Raw genomic sequence first — 20461 nt, 5'->3', positions numbered from 1 at the left:
AAGCAGGTTAATGTTTCATAAATGGCATTGTCCTTAACTTTCCCTCCATCCTCCATTCTCTCCAATGCCAGTGTTTTGTTGTATGCCAAGAAAAACAAGAAGTGAATATGACTTAAACAGCTATTAAATTTTATGGGGAAGAATGACCTTACTCTTCACAGTCCACTTGCATTCAACAATTAAGAGAATTGAAAGGCTCTGGGAAGGGAGCTCCTTATCTGACATGCCATAAAAAACCCGCAAGAGCTGCTCAGAAGCAAGCAGTCCAAAATGGCTGCATTTTTCAATGGCAGAGCTGCAGCATTTCAGATACCAAACTTTCCCCCACCTCTTTTTTACATCATTGTAGCATAATTTGGACAGAAGAAAATGCTATTTTGATAGAATTTCAGTGCAGATATATATTTAAGTATATAGTGCAGTGATCTCAAGTGCATTCAAATCAGTGACTTTCAAGCTTGTTGGGGTAATAATAATGGTGGCAAACAACATTCCTTGAAAGACAGTTCACTAGTACCGATCTCCTTCAGCAATGGACAACATCAAGAGAATGTCGGTTCATGGTTTGACTCTCAGTTCACCATTGGCAATGATGAGATCAGCATTCCATGTGAACTGTTTGTATGTACTTGGGCATGATTCTATAATAACTTGTTTTCTTCGGCAGGAATAAAAGCATTCTCCAGCCGATATCGCTAACCTGGTTCTTTCTTCATTTTAAACCATAGTTAAGATTTAGCGTATAGCATGCTGGTGCACAGGACAAAAATCTTGGTCAATTTGCACCTTCTCTGTTCCTAATGTTGCTTTGCTACTGGGAGCTAAGCCATGGTTTGGCTCATGGTTTGTTTGGGGAAAACAAACCACTAGTCCCCTTTTGGACATAACACTTAGATTTGCATGAAACCAGAAAACTGCAAGCAACCCACATTTTTAAAATGTGGAGAATTAAAAAAAAAAACACAACACACAGGAAGTGTGCCTGTCAATAGTTAATTGGCATTATAAAATCAGCAAATCAGAAGGCAGGGACAGCCATAAAAATTCAAATATGGGCAAGTGTAGACTGCTTTGAATGGAGGATTCACAGCTAAATAATGCTCAAATGTGGACAAACCCTTTAACTATGGTTGAATGCTGTGCAAGCACTTGCCACTGGGGAAGGGGCAGCCTGAATACAGGAAGTCAACTTCAAATTATGAGAGTTGGATTTGCTGTGAGATGACTCTCTTGCAATTCTGTCTGTACCTTGCCTTGCGCTTAGTCTCCCTCCACCTGGATCGCAGACAGAAGCCATTGTCTAATTAGGCAGTAGACTCTGCTTCAGTAGGTGAGCAACACTATTCTCCCTGCCTTTTGTTCTTCCTCAAAGAACAATGTAGACGTTGCTATGCTAAGTATTAATACATAGATGAAATAGTTCTTAGAAACTTGGCCAGGCCTTTAGAATTTCTTCATTTAATGTGTTTAAATATATTTCAATTTATTCCTTTAAAGAGGTCAGTGGTTTTAAAAAGCAATTGTTAGCACTTTATTTTTCTCCTGTGGTATAGTGCAAGGTCCCAAAAATAAACATTTCATGAGTCAAGTAGATAATAATATAGAAAAATAGTTTGTGTGGAATTGCTTGAATTTCCTGGAATCCCATGGTGCTTTTGAATGGAAGGTGCAGCAGTCAAGGCATAGTTTGCAAAGAACAAGGACTGAGACACACTTTGCTTGTTCTTTATTTTCTTCATTTTTCACACTGGGGATAGGGTAATATTATATATATATGTAACATAAATAAGCTCCTGTGCATTGTGACTTAAATTATGGTCTGCTGAGTGCTACAATAGCTGCAGCTGCTATTATTTAAAGTGAAGTGTGCAGGCAGCCTAGTAGGATAGTATTGATTGTTCCCAGTTGGCCTTTAGCCTGTTGGTTAGGTAATAACAGCTATTCTTGTCTATCAGGGGTTTTGTTTGTTTTTTATCTGAGTAACATGACTGGAGAGTAGTCCTAGTTTGAATGTAAACAGACCCAGGTTCTTATTTATATTTGAAACAATGAAGCATATTTGAAACATCCAAGGAAACAACTTTTTGATACATGTTTTGTTAATGAACACAGGAGCTTAAATGTGAAATCTTGATGTGTATAATAATTGTTTTATTTTAACTTCCAACAGTTGGCACTGGTAAAAACGACTTCCGTGGCCATTCATTATGCGTCCCTGACCACTATTCCACGCTAGGAAGGCTTGATAGCTATCACTCTTCCATGCAGCAGTCTGACACCAAGGACTCCGGCTGTCAGACGGAGGAAGTCAAAGTGGTGCCACCTTCAGTCAGGCGAATACGTGCCCAGAAAGGTCAAGGAATTGCAGCCCAGATGTCACAGTTGTCCAGTTCTTCTGGAAACATGTCTGTGATGAGTGATTCCGCTGGGGTTGTGTTTGCCTCCCGCCTAAACAATGACCTGGGTTTTCATAGTTTACCTCGGTCTGGGGCAAGGGTGTCCTTACAGTTCCTGGAACGTAGACATAGCCTGTCTAAGTCAACAGAAGGTGGAGCACTGTCACACCAGATAAGCAAACTGCAAGTGGATGATAGCATAGACCACATGAGGAACAACAGTAGGACAGGTATGCTTCAAAGGCCAAAGTCCCAAGAGGTAAAGGGCTCTGAGAGTGACCAAACAGAAAGTCTAGCATGCATGGTCTCTCCACATAGTATGTATTCAACCAGCATTATACCAAATGCAACCCTATCATCCTCTTCAGAGGTTATTGTGATTCACACCACACAGAGTGCGGGCGCGATGGATAGTAAAATCACCCACCCTTCTTCATATACAAAGCCTAGAGACAATCTTGTTGTCAACAGCATGGTAGGCACAAAAGATCAACAGCATTCCTCTAGTGGGACCTGGAGCGAGACCAGTTCAACACATCACTCGCGTTCCTCAGACACTGCTGTTTCATCGAATACTGCAATGGTGCTCAGTCTTGGAGATTCAGGAGTCTCTCTCACCGGTGCAGGAGCTGTGGAAAATGCCCCTCAAAGTATGACCTACAGCAGTAGGAATAATCTCAGTTTTCCAACGCACTCTCAGGACAGTGACAGTAGGAGTGAATCAAATTACTCTGTTGACAAAACACAGAGCCAGGTTCAGAACAGCACAGAGCACTGTGGTTTGAAGCGCTCTGGAAAGGAAGAGGTGTTGTTACACAAACTAAACTGTGCCACTCCAGGCTGCTCCACGCCTGTGAGCAACTTGAGTACCAGCAGCCTTGAAAGAGTCTCTGCCAAAGAAGACTCAAGCTCTTTATATTCTGTGGACCATGATGGCTATTACACTTCCATGCACATGGACTCGGGACTCAAGTCTGGCAAAACTTGCAATAGCAATAACGGCTTTGGAAACCCCAGGCACAGTGTCATTAATGTGTTTGATGGCACCGAGAAGAAATCTCTGGGAGACTTGTCGAATTACAGCGACAAATCCCTCTCACGAAGCATATCCTTTAAAAAGGCAAAGAAACCGCCTCTGCCGCCATCCCGAACAGACTCTCTTAGAAGGATCCCCAAGAAGAAAACTCAGTCCAATGGGCAGGTATTGGATGACATGTTGATTGCTAGCCTCCAACACTCCCTACAGTTGAACCTCAAGTGTAAAAATGGCAGCTCACCATCTCAAAGCCCCTGCAGTGATTATGATGACCCTTGGGTGCTACGCTCTCGTAGTCAGAGCTCGGTGAGCGCCAGTAGCAGCATGATGTCTGGAACAGGCCTGAACATGTACTCCATCTGTACTGTCACACCCTCCCAGAGTGAGACAAGCAGCATCAGGTCAGAGTATGCTGACCAGTGGGGCTACTACAGCGATTGTCCTGGGATGCCGGAGGATCAGCTGAAATCCCCAGTAGTTCATTTGGCTAATGCTGGACCCAGGCTAAATGATTATAACGTCAGCCGCCTTAACGATGGGTCAAGGGCTTCTACACCACAGGTGCCCAGCGGGTTGGCCAAACCAAAGACCACTTCTCCAGAAAAGCCACATAGGGTTACATCACCATCTAGTGGGTATTCTAGCCAATCCAACACACCCACAGCAGTTACACCAGTGCCTGTCATTCTGAAATCTATGTTAACAGGAAACGGGAAACCCAAGATGAAACCTAAAGTGCCTGAAAGAAAGTCATCCCTTCTGTCTTCAGTTTCAGTGTCTTCCTCCTCCACATCCCTCTCTTCTAATACATCTGCTGAAGGGAGTGGGAGTGTGAAGAAATCTGACTCTGGCCCAAGCTTCCGTCTGGTTTCGTCTCCAGACTCTTCTGAGTACCTTCTTCCACCACCACCACCTCCCTCAACAGATGTTATGGATCTGCCGCCTCCCCCTGGATCTCCCAACTTCCCACCGCCTCCACCAGAAGCGGTTATAAACATATCGTTTTCTCAAAGTATCCCATGGTTTAATTACCTACCGCAAGAACCTTCGTTGGATCATTTCTCTCCCTCATCACCTCCTGTGCCATCTCCTCCCCTTCCACCTCCTGTCCCTTCTTCAGTTCCTCCACCAGCACCCCCCTTGGACCCCAAACTCACAAAAGGTGCATATAAAAATGCACCATGTTCTTTCAAGAAATATAATCAGGAAGGTTCTTCTCACAGTACAATAAAGAGAGCTTCCTTGAAAAAGGAGGATCCCGCCAGGCCTTCAATGCCTCTAGTAACCACCCAAGCACTGCAAATGGTACAGCTGAGGTCCGTGAAGAAAACTGTGGTGTCAGAGGTTGAACAGCCAGGTGAATCTACTTCTGACATAAATTCTCAGGAAAAATCAACTGATGTGCTTTCAGGACAGCTGCCTATAAAACCAGGTGTAACAGTAGGACACTGCGACAGCCTGGAAGAAGGTGAAGTGAAACCCCATGGTGCTTTTGACAATACCTTTGTTTACAGTCCTAATCAGAGATCTTATCCAGGACTCTGTGGTAACTATGAACTTTCGAGTGGTACAATGCCTGGAAATGCAGGCAGTCTAGCTAATTCCTTTGCCAGTGATTTACCACCAGCCAGTGTTGAAGAAGCAGCACAGGGTTTTTGCTCTGATCTTGCAAGCTCATCTCTTGAGGGACAGCCAGGATGTCTCAACAAGCCTCAGGGTGTATCGCCAAACAAGAAGCCGCCACCTGTTTCAAAGAAACCCAAACTGTTCCTGATTGTGCCACCCCCACAACCCGATGTTACAGCAGAAAAAATAGCTGGAGGGGGTGAAACAGTCAGAATCGCTCCAGGGGATGCTGCCATTGCACAGTACAGCCAGGCTGAGGATTATCCTACAGATGGACTCTGCTCCTATGAAATGGACGCTGGCAGCCTGGTTCCAGAAGGAGGAGCTGCAGGTTCCACCTCCTGTGAGACACTGGAAGTCAGTGTTTCTGCGCTGCAGCCCAAGCAGGAGGAGCAGCCTTGCTTGTGCGAACGAAGCAGTTCCAACAGAATTGGAGACAGTGTCTCTAGAGGAGACAGGCATGCATCTCAAGGGGATGAAAGTGGTAAGTCTGTTTTCTATTTTCATCCAGTATATTTAGTGACTAGACCTATTTGAGAGTAGGATAGGGAGGGCTGCAGCATTGGCATCAGTGTAACACTCTCGGTGCAAATGCATGCAGATCCTAAGGGAAATAATAGAACTTGGGCTAATGGTGTGTAAAGAATCTGCACTGCCTTCTTTATTTAAGGGAAACAATTGTCAAGGGGGATTTCTCAACCAAATCTCTGTTGTGTTGATTTTTAAACTGAGACAATAATGATGGCCATGGGGTGGGGATTAGGGAATCCAGAAATGTCAGTGTTGTGTTCCTTGTAAGCAAATAAATAGCTTTGCACAGAATGTAGTTACTCAAAATAATTTTGTTGTTGCCATCAGTAAAAAGGCAGAAGCATGGCTGTGTTGTGTATTTTTAGGGAAATTTACAGTCTTTATTGCCCTGTTGGCTACTTAACTCTTAATTCTTCAGATATTGCGAGTTTATAATCCCACATAATTTTCTTACTTATTGCATTTTAGCTGAGGGGTTTGAATCAGATGCAGCAAACAGCTTTTTACTGCAAAGCCCTAGTTATGGAGAAGACAGTGAGGTGGTGGCAGTGCCAACCAGACCAAGGACTACTGAGGATCTTTTTGCAGCCATTCACAGGTATTGTTTAATTGCCTTATTTGTGTTGCTTTATCCATTATCCCTTAAGAGTTTTAAATATATCTTACATAATATGTAATGCTAATGCTAATGATTATTATTTTATTTTTCAAAGAAATTCACTTTAGTTTCTGGTAATACGTAGTTAAAATAGATTATCCATATATGCACCTTTTATTGCTTTGCAATCAACTAATTCTGAAACTAAACTTTGCTGGCAGCAAAATCAAGTTTGGTAAAATTGTCAGCCTCTGGCCCTTGTGTGAATGTCAAGTGAACCCTTGTTTGTATTGTACTGTTTCTCTCAACTTTGCTTGATTTAACATATACTATTGCTTTCTTTGTGTATCTTTTTGTTTTCATTTCCTCTACCCTCCATTCTTTCCCCCCCTCTTCTCTGCTGATTATATGGTGCAGTTTGGGACAGAGGCTCAACTCTAATGCTTCATGGCAAGCTTGGCTTAAACTGGCAAGTAAACATGATCTATCCGTCATATGGCAAAACATATGACAGTAGCTGGATTATAGATTGCCATAATCCAGTTGAAGATGAGCTATTTCTGTGACACACTGATCTGTCGTTTCGAATGTGCAATACAGACTAACCCCAATCATTCTCTCCTGATTAAAGGAAGCAAGGAAGTTCAATGGATGAACACATTTCACAAGGCTAAACAAATGCAAATGATTCTCTACAAATAATTATGGTTCTTTAGATGATATCTTTGATTACAGATCTTCAGAATGCAACCCATTTTTAAAAATACTTTAAGATACCTTTAGCTAGAAGGGGCAGACAGGAAATGCCCTAAAAAGAAAGTGACATATCTTGACTTGGAATATCTAATGTGTGTTACTGGTGCCACCTTGTGGTGATTTTTCTCTCTCCACGAGTTGGAACATCTTTGGGGAGTGTAATTGAAAGTGGCACAAATGTGTTCTCATTATGTTATGTGAGTAGAGGTTGGGAATGCTCTGTGTTGGGAACTTTGGATCATGTTTATATATTGTACAGTTTATATATTGTAGTGTTAAATATTGCAGGGTAGAAAAGTTTTGCTTCTAGGATGATATCCTTTCATGGCAAACAGTTGTGCATTTCAGAGTAACGTGTTTCCCACTACCCTACATATTTCCCATTACTAAACATATATATAAACCAAGACTGAAGACACCACTCAACTTGTTCCAAAAGGCACTGAAAGGAAGTGAATTGCAATATGGCACAGGAGTCTGCTATATTTAGAGAAAAGTAACAATTCCCACCACACATGGCAAGTCCATGGATATAACTAAATAACTCTTGGATTCAAGAGAAACATTCATCTTTGTGTGGGAAAAGAGCAGTGTGTATATGTGAGACATAGATTGCATTTGTGAGTAGGGGAAGAGTGTTTACATTCTTCTCTCACCTTTCCTCCCTCAGTCTTCCTTGTAAAAGAACAAATAAGCCCTGAGCATGTTGACTACAAAACTGGCAAACATCCTCTGGAAACACCTGAGATGTGATTACACAGCCACTTTCAAATTAGATACTGAGTGAGGATACATCCCATGGATACCGACATGCATTAACTGATAACACCCCAAGTTGATGTTTACTTTTCATGCTGTTGTGTGTCACAGTGCAAACTTCAGCTGTGAATGTCGTATGACACTTCCTATTATGACTGGAGAGAATCATAGAATAAAATAACATGGGCATAATTTTATAATGTAGTTATGTCCCATAGTTTTCAGTTGTGTTTAAGGACATCTAATTTTCTATGGATGGTGTTCTTTGTTTTTCGCAAGGGGCTTGGTCTGTATTGCACAATTATACAGACTGTGTATTTTGTGTGAAATGTACATAAGAATAAGTCCTGAAAACATGTTTTTACTAGTTACATAGTACTAGATATCTTTCATCTGCTGACCCCAAAATTTTCAAATTTATCTGCTAGTCCACATTTGTATAGCTCTCGTTTTTCTTCTGCACTTTAGGAACATAGGAAGCCGCTTCACACAGAGTCAGATATTTGTTCCATCTAGCTCAGTGTTGTCTACACTGGCAGTGGCTCTCCAGGTTCCAATAAGGAGTCCTTCTCAGGCCTAGCTGGAGATGCCAAGATTTGCACCTGGAACCTTCTGCATGCAAAGCCAATGCTCTACCACTGAGCTGGGGTCCTTTTGTGATCTTAAACCAACAAGTTGATCTCATTCTCAGTGAACTGAAATAAACATGGAGAAGGTGGTCCTTCCCTTCCCCTAATTTTTCTTGAAATCCCAGCTTTGTCTTGGCCATTTTCAGTTTGAAAATGATTTTATCGGTACCCCAACCAGGGGTAATGAACATAGCATCCCCCATCCAACATGGCCAATGATAAGGGATAACGGGAATTGGATTCCAACATCTGGAGGGCATTTTGGCTACTGCTATGCTAGACTTTACTGGAAACTCATTTTCAGCATAGGCACGCATGTCCATGTGTATCATCAAATAGTTTAGGCATGTTTATTTTAACCCAGGAAAGTGTTTACCCCCTTTCCAGTATTTGTTTGTATGCAGTATCTCTGCAACCCCCTTTAAAAAAAAAACTTACTGCATGGTCAGCTATATATATAGAATTTAAATAAATATAGAACAGCCTAGCCCATTTATGTTCTCCCTCTGGATAGGCAAAGGGGCACACAAGAGTCCAAGACCCTTGGGTTGAGGTTTCTTCCTAGAGACTGACAAGTGAACATACTGCTCAGTCTTTTCTTCTAAACTGTGAATCTACATAAGGCTTTCTTCAAAAGTGATATTATTTTGTTATCAGTACCATTTTTAAATGTGTTGGGAGTGTTTGGACGGCATTAATATATGATTGGTGTTAACTTGAAAGGAATACTACATGTACTTTACCATCTTTGTTAATCACTTACCAACTCCTTGTTTTATCCTATACACTTTCTGATTTCCCCTGTATACAAATTAATTTGTTGTTTTTAAGGGATGTCCTTTCCCTTCTTTGCAGGTCAATGCAACTGTTTTTAGATGAAGCTTCATAGTATGTCCTATGTGCTAATTACTTTTGATACAGTAAAATGCTTCTTATGTTCCTAGCTCCCCACAGAGCATGTGGATTTCATTTAGGCTTCATTAATTTCACGCCCTTTGGCAATTTCATTTGGAACACCTTGACAAGTGTAGCTAGAATATATTAATTTGGAAGATGCTACTATATTGGAAAGCTGTTTTAATTAAGAAAATACAATTTAGCAAGATTCAAATATTTGCTTTGCAAAATATTAATGAGAAATGAAATATTGTAACTTGCAAGTAAATTGGATTAATTCAGTTCTGTACTGGAGAATACAGTTCAGAACAAGACTCCTGTTATCAGAATGTCACCATTCCTGTTTCCAGTATCTTCCTACTCATTTCTGTAATAGCTTATATTCATCTGCTTGCTTGTTACAATATTCATATGTGAAATAGGAAAAGCATTGAAGTGAGAGGCTAATACTGATTTTATGTTTTTCTTCTACATTAAAATCATAGATCCAAAAGGAAAGTCCTTGGCCGCAAAGACTCTGAGGATGATCATACCCGAAATCATTCGCCATCACCCCCTGTTACACCCACTGGTGCTTCTCCAAATCTGGCTTCCCTTAAACAGGCAGGATCAATTCAAAGAAATATTCGCAAAAGTAGCACCAGCAATGACAACTTCAAGGCACTTCTGCTTAAAAAAGGGAGCCGTTCAGATACCAGTTCTCGCATGTCAGCAGCAGAGATGCTAAAAAACACAGACCCAAGGTTTCAAAGAGCCAAGGCAGATTCTTCCTGGGACCCCACTGACAGCAGCACAAGTTGTTCTCCTACCAAGAGCAGACGGGCCCAGGAAGAATGGGCCAAGAGCGAAGGCCTGATGCCAAGAAGTCTGTCCTTTTCCAGCGCCAGGTACGGCAGGTCTCGAACCCCACCATCTGCTGCAAGTAGCAAATACAATGTTCGAAACAGGATCCAGAGTAGCCCTATGACTGTTATCAGCGAGGGAGATGTGGAACCATTTGAACCTGCAGAAAGCAGAACTTGTAGGTCTTTAGACGAGGAACAATTTGATGTGTTTGACAGTGATGAAATGGACATTAATGAAGATGTGGGCTCCAGTGAGAACAGTACAACTCACCCAGACTTGATAACTGGTTGATAACAAAATTATTTTAATATGTATGCCATCAACTGAAAAAAGGGTGAGGATTAAGAAGGCACTATGATGTCACAGCTTTCATAAGGTATACAAAATGATCCAGACTTAGCGGGAAGCCCTAATCAGTACAGTTTACTTCGCCAAGTATTTAGAATGTGGTAATTGATGCTACAGTACTGATACCTCTATGTGGCTCGATGGGATGCGATTTTTAGTTTAAATGGATGTGACTTTTAGTTTAAATGGAACTAAGTCAGATCAGTCCATTAAAACATTAAAATCCTTTAGATAAAGGAAGAAACTAATATTTTCAGATTCTGGGTTGTGTGTGAACTTTTTTTTTTAAAAGAGTGTAGAAAATTAAAGTAAGCCTACAGAGAAAATGGGGAGCTTCTGTGGTACAGGGTGGCAGCAGTTTTCAAAGTGTTATATTTATGAAACCTAGTAATCTCTTTTGAGCAGGGAACAATAGAATATGTGGCCTAGTAGTTAGCCGTGTTGGCTGTTGTCCCACTGTTTCTTCTAGTTTGTGTAGGGGGGTCCTCTGCTGGTCTAACCATGTCATGATAGCATAACAAACAGGCTGGCCAGATTCTGAATTACTGTTTTTTAAAAAACGCAACAGGAAAGAAGCACTATTGTAATACAGAAGTGAATGCTGTGTGGGTATATTACAGTCCATCTATTGGGTTCTTAAGAAAAAAGACCTCATAGGTGAATTTGTTTCTTTGAATGGAAATTATGATGTCCTACAGAAGACCTAAAAGAAATGGCTGCCGATTTGTAAAGAAGATGTAGGTAAATCTGGGATGGGGTGAGGCATAATAATAATAAGGAAATGGCCATTAACTTCTCGATTTGAGAGCTTAATAGTATATAACTGCAAATGGTACCCTTTTTTTCAATTAAACTGGGAATTACCAGTTTTTCTTATATTTGTCAAAATGGGAAAGTTTTAAGCAACATATCACTTGGAATATTGAAACACTTGCTAACTTTTGGTTACCAAAGAATACACTACAATTAGTTTTACTTTTTTGTCTACAGTCAGCATCTCCTTGATATGGGAAAATAAACTTAACAATTTAGGAGACTTTGCTTAATTTTATTGAGTCTTTACCAGTGTGTTTAAATATATAGATATATATATATAACTTTCTTATTTGTAAAGAATATAACTGATAGCTAAAATATCAGCTGTGATTTTGATCACAGGATTGTTGGGTTTTTTGGGAAATGAATTTTGAATAAGTTGCTACTCTTCTGTTTTTATAATGTTTGTACATAATACAAGTTCTTGAGGTAGCCTTTGCCCTACCAGTGTTGGATTTTTTACATTTTTTAAAGAAAAAAACAACCCTCCTCTATGTAGATAATTTATTTTGATGAAAAACACTTGGCTCTTTTTCTCTCCATCTCTGTTCTTTGTTAGTTCTATAAATTTTAGTGGCCTTCACTCAACTCGAGAAGGGGATGGGGACAATCCTGTGACTGCGTCAGTAAACAAGGCTGCCATTTGTCATCTTGTGGCTAGAGTTAATAATGCAACACTTGAAAATCTGGGGGTGCTGTTATACTGAACGCTAGCCTGGCAGAGCAAGGGTTTGTGGCAGGCTTGAACATGAGGAATAGGTAGGTCTGAACACAAGCTTATGGTCTTACTAAAGGGGGTAAGAATTGATCAACCACAAGGAGGCTTAGATGCGACTGAGCCTGCTGGTCAAAATCCAAAGCCCCTAACAGTTTTCTATTCAAGAGAAGCTGTTTGTGCAAATACGGTGATTTCCTATTAGGTGTGCCTCTCTCAAAAAGGAATGGTATCTCCCTGTGTGTAAACTGAGGCCACTGGATCACAGCTATTAGATTTAGTGAATCATGCCCTATATAGTTCCATGACTGAGCCTCCGCTTCCTAAGCTGCACAGCAATACGTTTTTTCTGCTCTCCTTGCTCAGGGAGGAATTCAATGTCATACTCTTCTCATTGTTCCATCAGCACAAGCATTTCTATTTGCCAAACAGGAGGATCCCGCCCCCATCTTTGCACCCCATATACTCTTCCGGGGGTTCTGCTGATCCTCCAGAGTGGATTGGGGGAGGCATGGGGGAATGAGGAAGACCCCATTGAGCTAGCAGGGGCTTCTGCTAGTGTGCTGCATTTGTTGAATCCAGCCCTAAGTGTGTCTAATGGTTGTTTTCAGGGAACTACACAGTTGCCCCTCTTCTCTCCTCCAACTCATGTTGTGTCCTATATGTTCTAAAACATGTAAATTGTTACAAAGTAAGGGCGGAATTGATAAATGAACACTTTTTGCTTCCCAAAGCCTGATGTTTATGGATGCTGGAAAAATACACCATTATGATATCCTCAGAACAAAGGAAACTATTTTTTAAAAAATTAGTTGTATTTATTAATGACAAATTTTATTGGCGACAATGGGACACATTATTTATATTATTACCACTGAAATAGGCAGCTTTGTAGCATTTCTCTCTGCAGCTGAACAAAGCTGCTGGTTTCTGTTAGAGCAGGTGCTAAGAAAACATCCATTGTGTTTTCCATTCATCTGTCACAGCTGCTAGTGTAAATAGATTGCACATACTATTAGCATCTCGCATTAGCAGATACATTAACTGGCAAAAAAATTTTTTAAAGCTAAGTGTATAAGAAAGTAACAACATTCAGCCTTTCCTGTTAATTCACATGTTCCCATAGATGCTATATCTTTCTAAAGACTGACAGCCTGTCAAATGGTTTCAAGTCCAATTTCAAGCTCATCTATGTGTTCAGTACAAACACAAGGCTTTTCTGGCTAGCGACATTTCAGAGCTTAAAACTTAAATGTGCAAGTAAACACTACCCCTTCATATTATTTTTGATACGTCTTCACGTATATGATCTATTTGCTAGGAGCAGCACTACAGTTTGGCAACATCAGCGTCGGTAGTTTTCAGTGTCAATTATTTGATTTAACATTTTGGTTTTACAAAAGTCACACTTTATACAACTTAAAAATTATTATATAGCACTTTACAAAATTCCAAAGGCGAAAAGCCCTCAAAAGCCTAATAACTGAATATTTTAATGTGCTGAAAATTACACAGTTTGTCCATTTAAGTACTGGAGAATGGGCACCACATGTTGTCTTCCCCATGAAAATATGCCCATGTAAGTGGCTATTCCAGCACCACCCTCCAGTTGACCTACACTGCATCTTCACTGTGGCAACATGGCACATAGGTTTCTGTGAAAGATCTCTTGATGTATCTATAATGTGAGAAGGAACATTAAGGCAGGCACATCAAATTCCAATTGGTTGGAGGGCCATTTCCCCCTCCTTTCAAGTGCCCAAAGGCAAAAACTTAAAACTAATGTCAGCGTGATCTAAATTAGTCTCAGTTTAGATATCAAAATGGTAAAGGTTTTAAATGATTCCTGTAACTTTGAGAAGTAATATGGATAAAAAACTACAAAATATTATTAAAAGAATTACAAAGGTTACAGCAAGCCCCTTTTCCCCATTAAAGCATCAGTTTCCTACCCCAGAATCTGATTCAGTAATTACTGAAGGGGCAACAATGGAGGTCCTTAATGCCCTAGTAATTAGGCCATTGAGACCATAACTATTACAGGACATCTGAAGAGGCCTGGCTTCCTTCCTTTTGAAATGGACCCTTTAACTACTGTTTTTAAAAGGCTGCAGTAAAAAGGAACTATAATCACAGAATTGGAGAGATTGAAGGGACTACGAGGGTAATCGAGTCCAATTCTCTGCAATGCAGGAATCTTGTGCTCAACATGCGTTAGTTAAAATCAGAGATCAGGGCCTGTGCATTCCTACCTTCTGCTACCCTAATCAACTGAGAACTGCTTATGTCTTGTTTCCTACCCGTGCCCTAGGAGTATGGAATCTGCATAGCAGTTCAGAAGCTATAATGTTCCCATACTGACGTCAGTGGAGTTGAGCCAGCTATAAGGACAGAGAAATTGCCTGCAGAAAGAGACGGTCTGGTCACATGTTCACTGTGATGCATGGCTGAACATGCAGCCACACTATAGCAACCTATACAGCCATCTTACATTTTTGTAAACCACTTGGAAGTTTTATTATATAGTTATATATAAACATTGCAAAACAAGTATTATATTGGCACTGATAGATATTAAGGCAATGGGCTAAGTAGGAAAATATTAGGAAATATATTTAGTTAAGGACACTTATGGTTATTAAGGCTATAATCTGAATTGTTGAGGTTTTAGCTTTTCCTGATAAGCCAAACTTCATTGTGTCTGTTCAGCAATTTAAATGGACTATCATAGCCAGCAGTATAATAGACCTTTTCTTGAAAAGTTTTTCCATCCCGCTTCAGACTTTCAGCAAGTGCCAGTATTTCATCCTGGTTCTTTTTAGCATTGGCAAATCCTCCAAAAGATCTGTTGAGAACAAAAAAACAAAGTATTCTGTATGTGTTGAGACTACTGTTTTATGTTCTAAGTAGAACACCTCTGTACGTGATAGACAAATGTAGGCAAGCCACATGGAATCAACACTCATAAACCAGTATTAGTAAATTTTTCTACCTACGATGGTCCAAATCAGTGATTACATTTATATGTAACTAAATTTATGTTGAGGAAACAGGAATCCTTTCCATTTCATTGCAGAGGGATTCAAAGATTCTTGCTCTGCAACATTCTCGTGTATACATTTTGAAAGCTGCTGTGTGGCAACTGTTCAATCTCCTTCTACAGGCAAGGACAGCAGTAACTTATATGGCCTGCATTGTGGGAACATGGGAAACTCTACAAGCCACTTCACATGCATGGCTAGATCCTGTGACAATGCCACTGAGCTTGAGTTTGGGCAGTAATTTCTTGGACACAATGTTTGTGTGAACCAGCGTAGCTACATGGAAGCTGTCTACACAGCGGGTTATGATTTTAATAAATAGTGTCTCAAAAAAATCACTGCAGTTCTTTTGCAACCTGGGCCAGGATGGAGCACCGACATGAAGGCACCAGTTCATTCATATATATATGAATTTGTGGAGACAAAACCACCCATCACAGTGCCTCCTCATAATGCAGACATCGATTTCCAAGGTTTTTGTAGAGCCTCTCAGTATATATCAAACAGCTTTTAATGTCACAGACACTACATATGTGAGCAAGAACATGCAGGCCCCAGTTTTGAGTTCACTTTTAAGGGAAAGAAGAAACGAGAAGGCACTGGAGAAAGCTCTTGTTTACACAAATACATTTCACCAGGACTGTATGGCTCGCCTGAAGGCAGTTTGGATTTTTACAGCTCCACAAAGCAGTAAGAACTGTAGCAGAAATATTAATGGGGAAAATGGCTCATCTTCCCTATTAAAGCCTCCAAGAAGGTTTATTGAACTTCTAATTTCAGCAGTTTTTCTTTCCAGTTTCTTCCACCTCCCATATATGCACCTTCATGAAACACATAAAACCTTGACAAAATACAGTTACCACAAGGTGGCAGTCAAAGTTAGCAGACATTTTCCAAGATAAATTACAAAAATGGTGTTGGCCACACGGAGGTAGTCTTGGGGTTGATGGGAGTTACAGTTCAGCCAGCATGGCCAATGGCTAGGGAAAGTGGGAGCTGTAGTTCTCCACACCTGGTGCAGGTTACAGACACACATGCTTACCTGACAAACACAGTAATTGCTGGCCTCGTTTCAATGAAGACATCTGCCTCTGATGGCTTAGGTGGATTTGCCTGGTGCTGAGGTGGCACGTAAAAAGAAACGGTTGTTGTGGACTCACAGAACGGGCCAGCGCCTGGCTGCACATAGCATGTCACTGGAGCGGTCATGTCTATCTTTACTCCTGCAAGAGGCAAGATATTACTAGCTACACTCAACACATTATCAAAACATTACAAAAGAAAGGATGGAATAAAACTGGAATAGATTGCTAAGATTGCAGGGGGTATGAAGGAAGCAAGAGCATCTCTCATCCACACCAGAGTGATCAGGACCTCAACCTGAAATAAGGCTGAACTAGATGACATCACCTGTGCTTTCCAACACTAAAATTCCATTGGGATGTTGGGTTTTTAGTTAGAAATTTGGATTCTTTCCTTTACTATTTCTCCCATCCCCCCACCAAAAAGACACACCTGAGGTATATTTTCAAGATGATGAAGAATGTGTGCTTAGTGTTTGTCTCCCGCCAAAGAAGCTGATTTCAAGGGAAACACAAGTAGAGCAAAACACACCTTACCTTTTTCATTCTTGCCCTTAATATAATTAAAGAGCTTAGTAAAACCAGTATTGATAGCTGAATCCCAGTCCACAGTTTTAACAGATGTGCAAACCCATTTGGCTGGTTCATACTGTCGAATTTCATAATCAGAAGCCTTAAGAAAAAAAACCACGGGAGACAAATCAAGACTTGTTACCTGGTAATTTTCATACAATAAACTCTGCATAGTTATTGAACTCTTTAAAAGGAAAGTAGGAACAGCAACTAAAAACAAGTAAATGAAATTGTGTTCCCTATTGTCTCTAGACCAGGGGTTGTCAACCTGGTCCCTACCTAGTGGGCGTTTCAGGATTCTAGGTGGGCGGTAGGGGGTTCTATGGCACAAGCTGAATCCTCCTTCCATTGAGCACTGGTGGGCGGTAAGGGAATTTTACCATCAAGAAAGATTCATTAGTGGGCGGTAGGTATAAAAAGGTTGACTACCCCTGCTCTAGACAGAGGAAATGCCTATCACAATGCATATTGTGATAAGGGCTGCGAATTGTTACAAAAACACACAAAACCAATCTCTTTCCTCGATTTTATCTCACTAGTGGCATTTACCATTGCTATTCTGCAAACTGATCCCATACACACTCCTTCAGATCAAGAGCTTGGGGCCAAAGTAGACTCCATATAGCAGATGCAGTTTGCTACTGCTTTTATTTTCATGAATAGGAGCTTGCCACCCAGAGCAATTGAAGGGGGGGGAGGAGGAGGAGGAACTGATTAACTTTTTCTCCTCTGGTCAGTTTCCCATTCAAAATGGCCTTCCTACTGTTTTTCCAACTAAATAGTGAAAGCTCACTGTTCTCCATGATGGAAAAACAGCTTGTAGAAGACAATTTTTGAGTGGGGAAATTACCACTAACCTCAGGCACTGTTAATCCCAGGTAAACAAGTCATCTTTGAGTGTCCCAGGTCCTCTCTTTTTAAAAATGTATTGTCTGGTCCCAGCATGGTTGTGAGGGTGAAATGGGCAGTGGGAGAACTATGTTTGCCACCTTGCAGGAACTATGGTACATAAAGAGTAGTAAATAAATAAAATAACTTTGTTATTCTCAGTGAATCAGGGCCTCACTCCTGATATGTATATTGGGGGCAGGAGATGCCACAGAGCTTAGCAGCATTGAGAAATAAGGAAGATGGTGGTGGAAACAGTGACTGCAACCGCTTTACCCCCAGCACTATAAAGGAAAGCACTGGGCCCACCAGCACAGCTGCTGAAGAACTTTGTAAGTATTTGAAGGCATTTCTGCTGCAGCATCACGTGGAAAAGCCAGGTTCAGTCCTTAAGTGTATTTGGGCAGGAGGAGGAGGAATAAATGTGCCACAGAGTTTTTTCTTCATCCATCTTGTTGGAAGACCACAATCTGCTTGACTGTTTGGGTTGCCACTGGAAGTTTTGCATGGCAATCAATGGTTTGAAGAAAAAGGGAAGCAGTAATCGGGGAGTCTGGAGGAGACCCAGCTGCCCCTTAACAGTTGGGGCTCCCTTAATGCAACAGTTGCCCTCCTGGTACGTCTTAAGGGGACCAATGACAAATCCTGGAGAATATTTACTTATTTATATCCCACATTTTTTCCTAAGGTTTTCCCCGCTCCTTAATTACTTCCCACAACAGTCCTGTGTTGGTGGTTAGGCCAAGAGGCAGTGACTGAACCAAGGTCATCCAGTGAGCTTCATGGGGTGAGTGGGGATTTGAACCCTGGTCTAAAATTTGTTTGAAGTATAGGCATTCTGCCTTTTTGTGACCGAGTCTTTGAGGCGGTTTATAAAACCACTAACAATGATCAAATAAAAACTTAAATCAAAATTCATCCAGCCACACAGCCCAGTAAAAGAAATAGCAGAAGCAACATGGTAATTTGGAAAATCCCATGAAAGCACCTAAAAAACAAGAGCAGGTGCCAGCTGAATATTTCTGAACATTCAGCTCCCCACCACCACCACCACCACCCGACCCCATTTCTCATGAATAGAGAGGGTGGGGAGCTTCTGCATTGTGCTCTCAGAGCTTTTAAATACACAGCAAGGCCCCTGCAGAGGGAAGAGGGTTACGTTGTTCTTCACCCCAGCGGTCTTCCCCTCCCCAACCCCAGCCGATCTTCTTTTTTAAAAAAAGTTGGGAGAAATGTTACATGAGCTTGCTGTTTACTTTGGCACTAAGGAAGTGTTTGTGGGAATTGAGCACCAATGTTGCAATACACAATCGGATGATCCACTTGAGAACAGGATCCCAATATCTGGCTAGCTTTCCTCTCACAGCACCTTAGCATGCATTTCTCCCTCCTTGCTTTCCTAGCCCACTGTTTTCAACCTTCAAAGGCTGAAGACCACACAGTTAGAAGGATTATAAGCCAAAGTTCACTTCTACAATCTTTTGTCCTAGAAGAGATCTGCATTAAAATTTGTTTCTGAACACATATATTTCCTTCAGCCACTGATGAGTAAACATGTTAAGAACTTTTAAACCTGCAACATTCAACATTTTAAAGATGTGTAAGTTGTAAATTTGCAAATATTTATTTTTACCAAGAAAAAATGCATGGTGTTCAAGACATATTTTCTGGAATGAGATGAACAATTTCCTAACATTTAAATCTTCAGAAATGACTGCAGTATGAAGCCATGTTAACAGACTTCAAACCAGGTTCTCTCAGTAATGCAAGGTTTTCCTTAATCAATGACATAGATTTAAATAGCAATCTGAAGGTATTTTCAAAAATAATACTAGGTTAATCAAGCTCATTTACACTGTTGCATTACTCAACCACAGTACCTCAAACTTTGCTTTCAAAGCACTCCTTGTGCATTAAAAAACCCTTTACATCCACCTACTACATTTGTCAATACATAGACAAAATGTGGAGTCAACAGAGGGGCTTAGGCTAATACCCAGGGGAGGGGACAATGCTATATTAAATTATGCCTGTTGGATGTTTTCATGTTATTTCCCCTGGGATACTTGCATTAGTTCTTGCATCTTCCAGTGAAGTCTTGCTGAACCCAAAATTTAGACTTTTTGGCAACAGTGATATTTCCAGCTGCAATAGGGAACTCTCATACCTAATGAACCCCTGCTTAGGTGTCGCCCACTCGATCACATATTTCAAGCAATTTGTGTTTAGGACTCCGCTCAGGGACGTGTGTATGCATGTGTGCAAATCTCTTCCCCTTCCACTTACTGGATGTGATCAAGGATTAAGCGGAAAGTCACCTTCCAGTCATTAAAAACAACAACCATAAACGCTGGTCACCTGGTTTGGCAGTGCTGTCCATTTGGGCATCTCCAGCCCAGTAGAGAAGAGGGCTTGTTTTATAGTCTTCAGCATCCTGGGTGGAGAAAAGGAACGACGTTAGAGCTTCCCTTCCACATTTTGCATGGCATGTGCACCTGCACATCTCTTCCCTCGGAGCCGGTCCCTTTGTATTCAACGGAGTATGCAGAAAATCAACTGGTGCAAACATTTTCCCCAGTATGGAAATGTATTGCAAGAAGCTGCGCCTAGTATTATTTTTATTTTTTAAGGCGCAGCTTCCCTAAAGCAGAAACCAAAGCGCAACCTTCGCAATCTCCCCTCCACCCCGTTGCCCTTTCAAATCCCCCCGCCGCATCCCCTCTACCCATATCCCCCTTCGCTCTCGGCTCGCCTCCTGCCTCTCTGTCTGCCGGCGATACCTTCCGTCTCTCCCTCGCTCTCCTTGCATAAGGCCCCGGCGCCTTGTGTAACAACATTTCAGGCGACGCTCTCCGCGGTGTCGGAAACACCCAGGGCGGGGAGGGGAGGCGGCTTGGGACATGATGCTGCGAAGGAGGGGAGCA

At 41.3% G+C, this 20461-nt stretch overlaps 2 protein-coding genes across 11 annotated transcripts in view; one reads left to right on the top strand and one right to left on the bottom strand.

Annotated features, from left to right (window-relative positions):
• Positions 1-11887, top strand: part of NHSL1 (NHS like 1) — a 142952-nt gene extending 131065 nt beyond the window's left edge. For 9 of the 10 annotated variants that reach the window (XM_081187845.1, XM_081187846.1, XM_081187848.1 and 6 more), the window contains 3 exons: positions 2171-5542; positions 6058-6187; positions 9714-11887. In XM_081187845.1, the coding sequence (XP_081043971.1) occupies positions 2171-5542; positions 6058-6187; positions 9714-10365 (4154 nt within the window). In that variant the 3' untranslated portion in view covers positions 10366-11887. Of the gene's footprint in view, positions 1-2170; positions 5543-6057; positions 6188-6604; positions 6657-9713 lie in introns of all 10 variants that reach the window. The other variant, XM_081187844.1, reaches the window with a different exon arrangement.
• An 862-nt stretch (positions 11888-12749) lies between these two features.
• HEBP2 (heme binding protein 2) lies at positions 12750-20461 on the bottom strand. Its single transcript, XM_081187903.1, has 5 exons — positions 20318-20461; positions 19896-19971; positions 16614-16749; positions 16037-16217; positions 12750-14798 (listed from the first exon to the last, which is right to left on the bottom strand). Exons 1-5 carry the CDS (start codon positions 20437-20439, stop codon positions 14621-14623), a joined length of 693 nt encoding a protein of 230 aa, XP_081044029.1. The 5' UTR covers positions 20440-20461; the 3' UTR covers positions 12750-14620.

This window comes from Podarcis bocagei (genome assembly GCF_964188305.1).
Source record: "Podarcis bocagei genome assembly, chromosome: 3".
Classification (NCBI taxonomy): domain Eukaryota; kingdom Metazoa; phylum Chordata; class Lepidosauria; order Squamata; family Lacertidae; genus Podarcis; species Podarcis bocagei.
The sequence above is the reverse complement of the archived record's forward strand: the minus strand, read 5'-3'. Positions and strand labels throughout refer to the sequence as shown.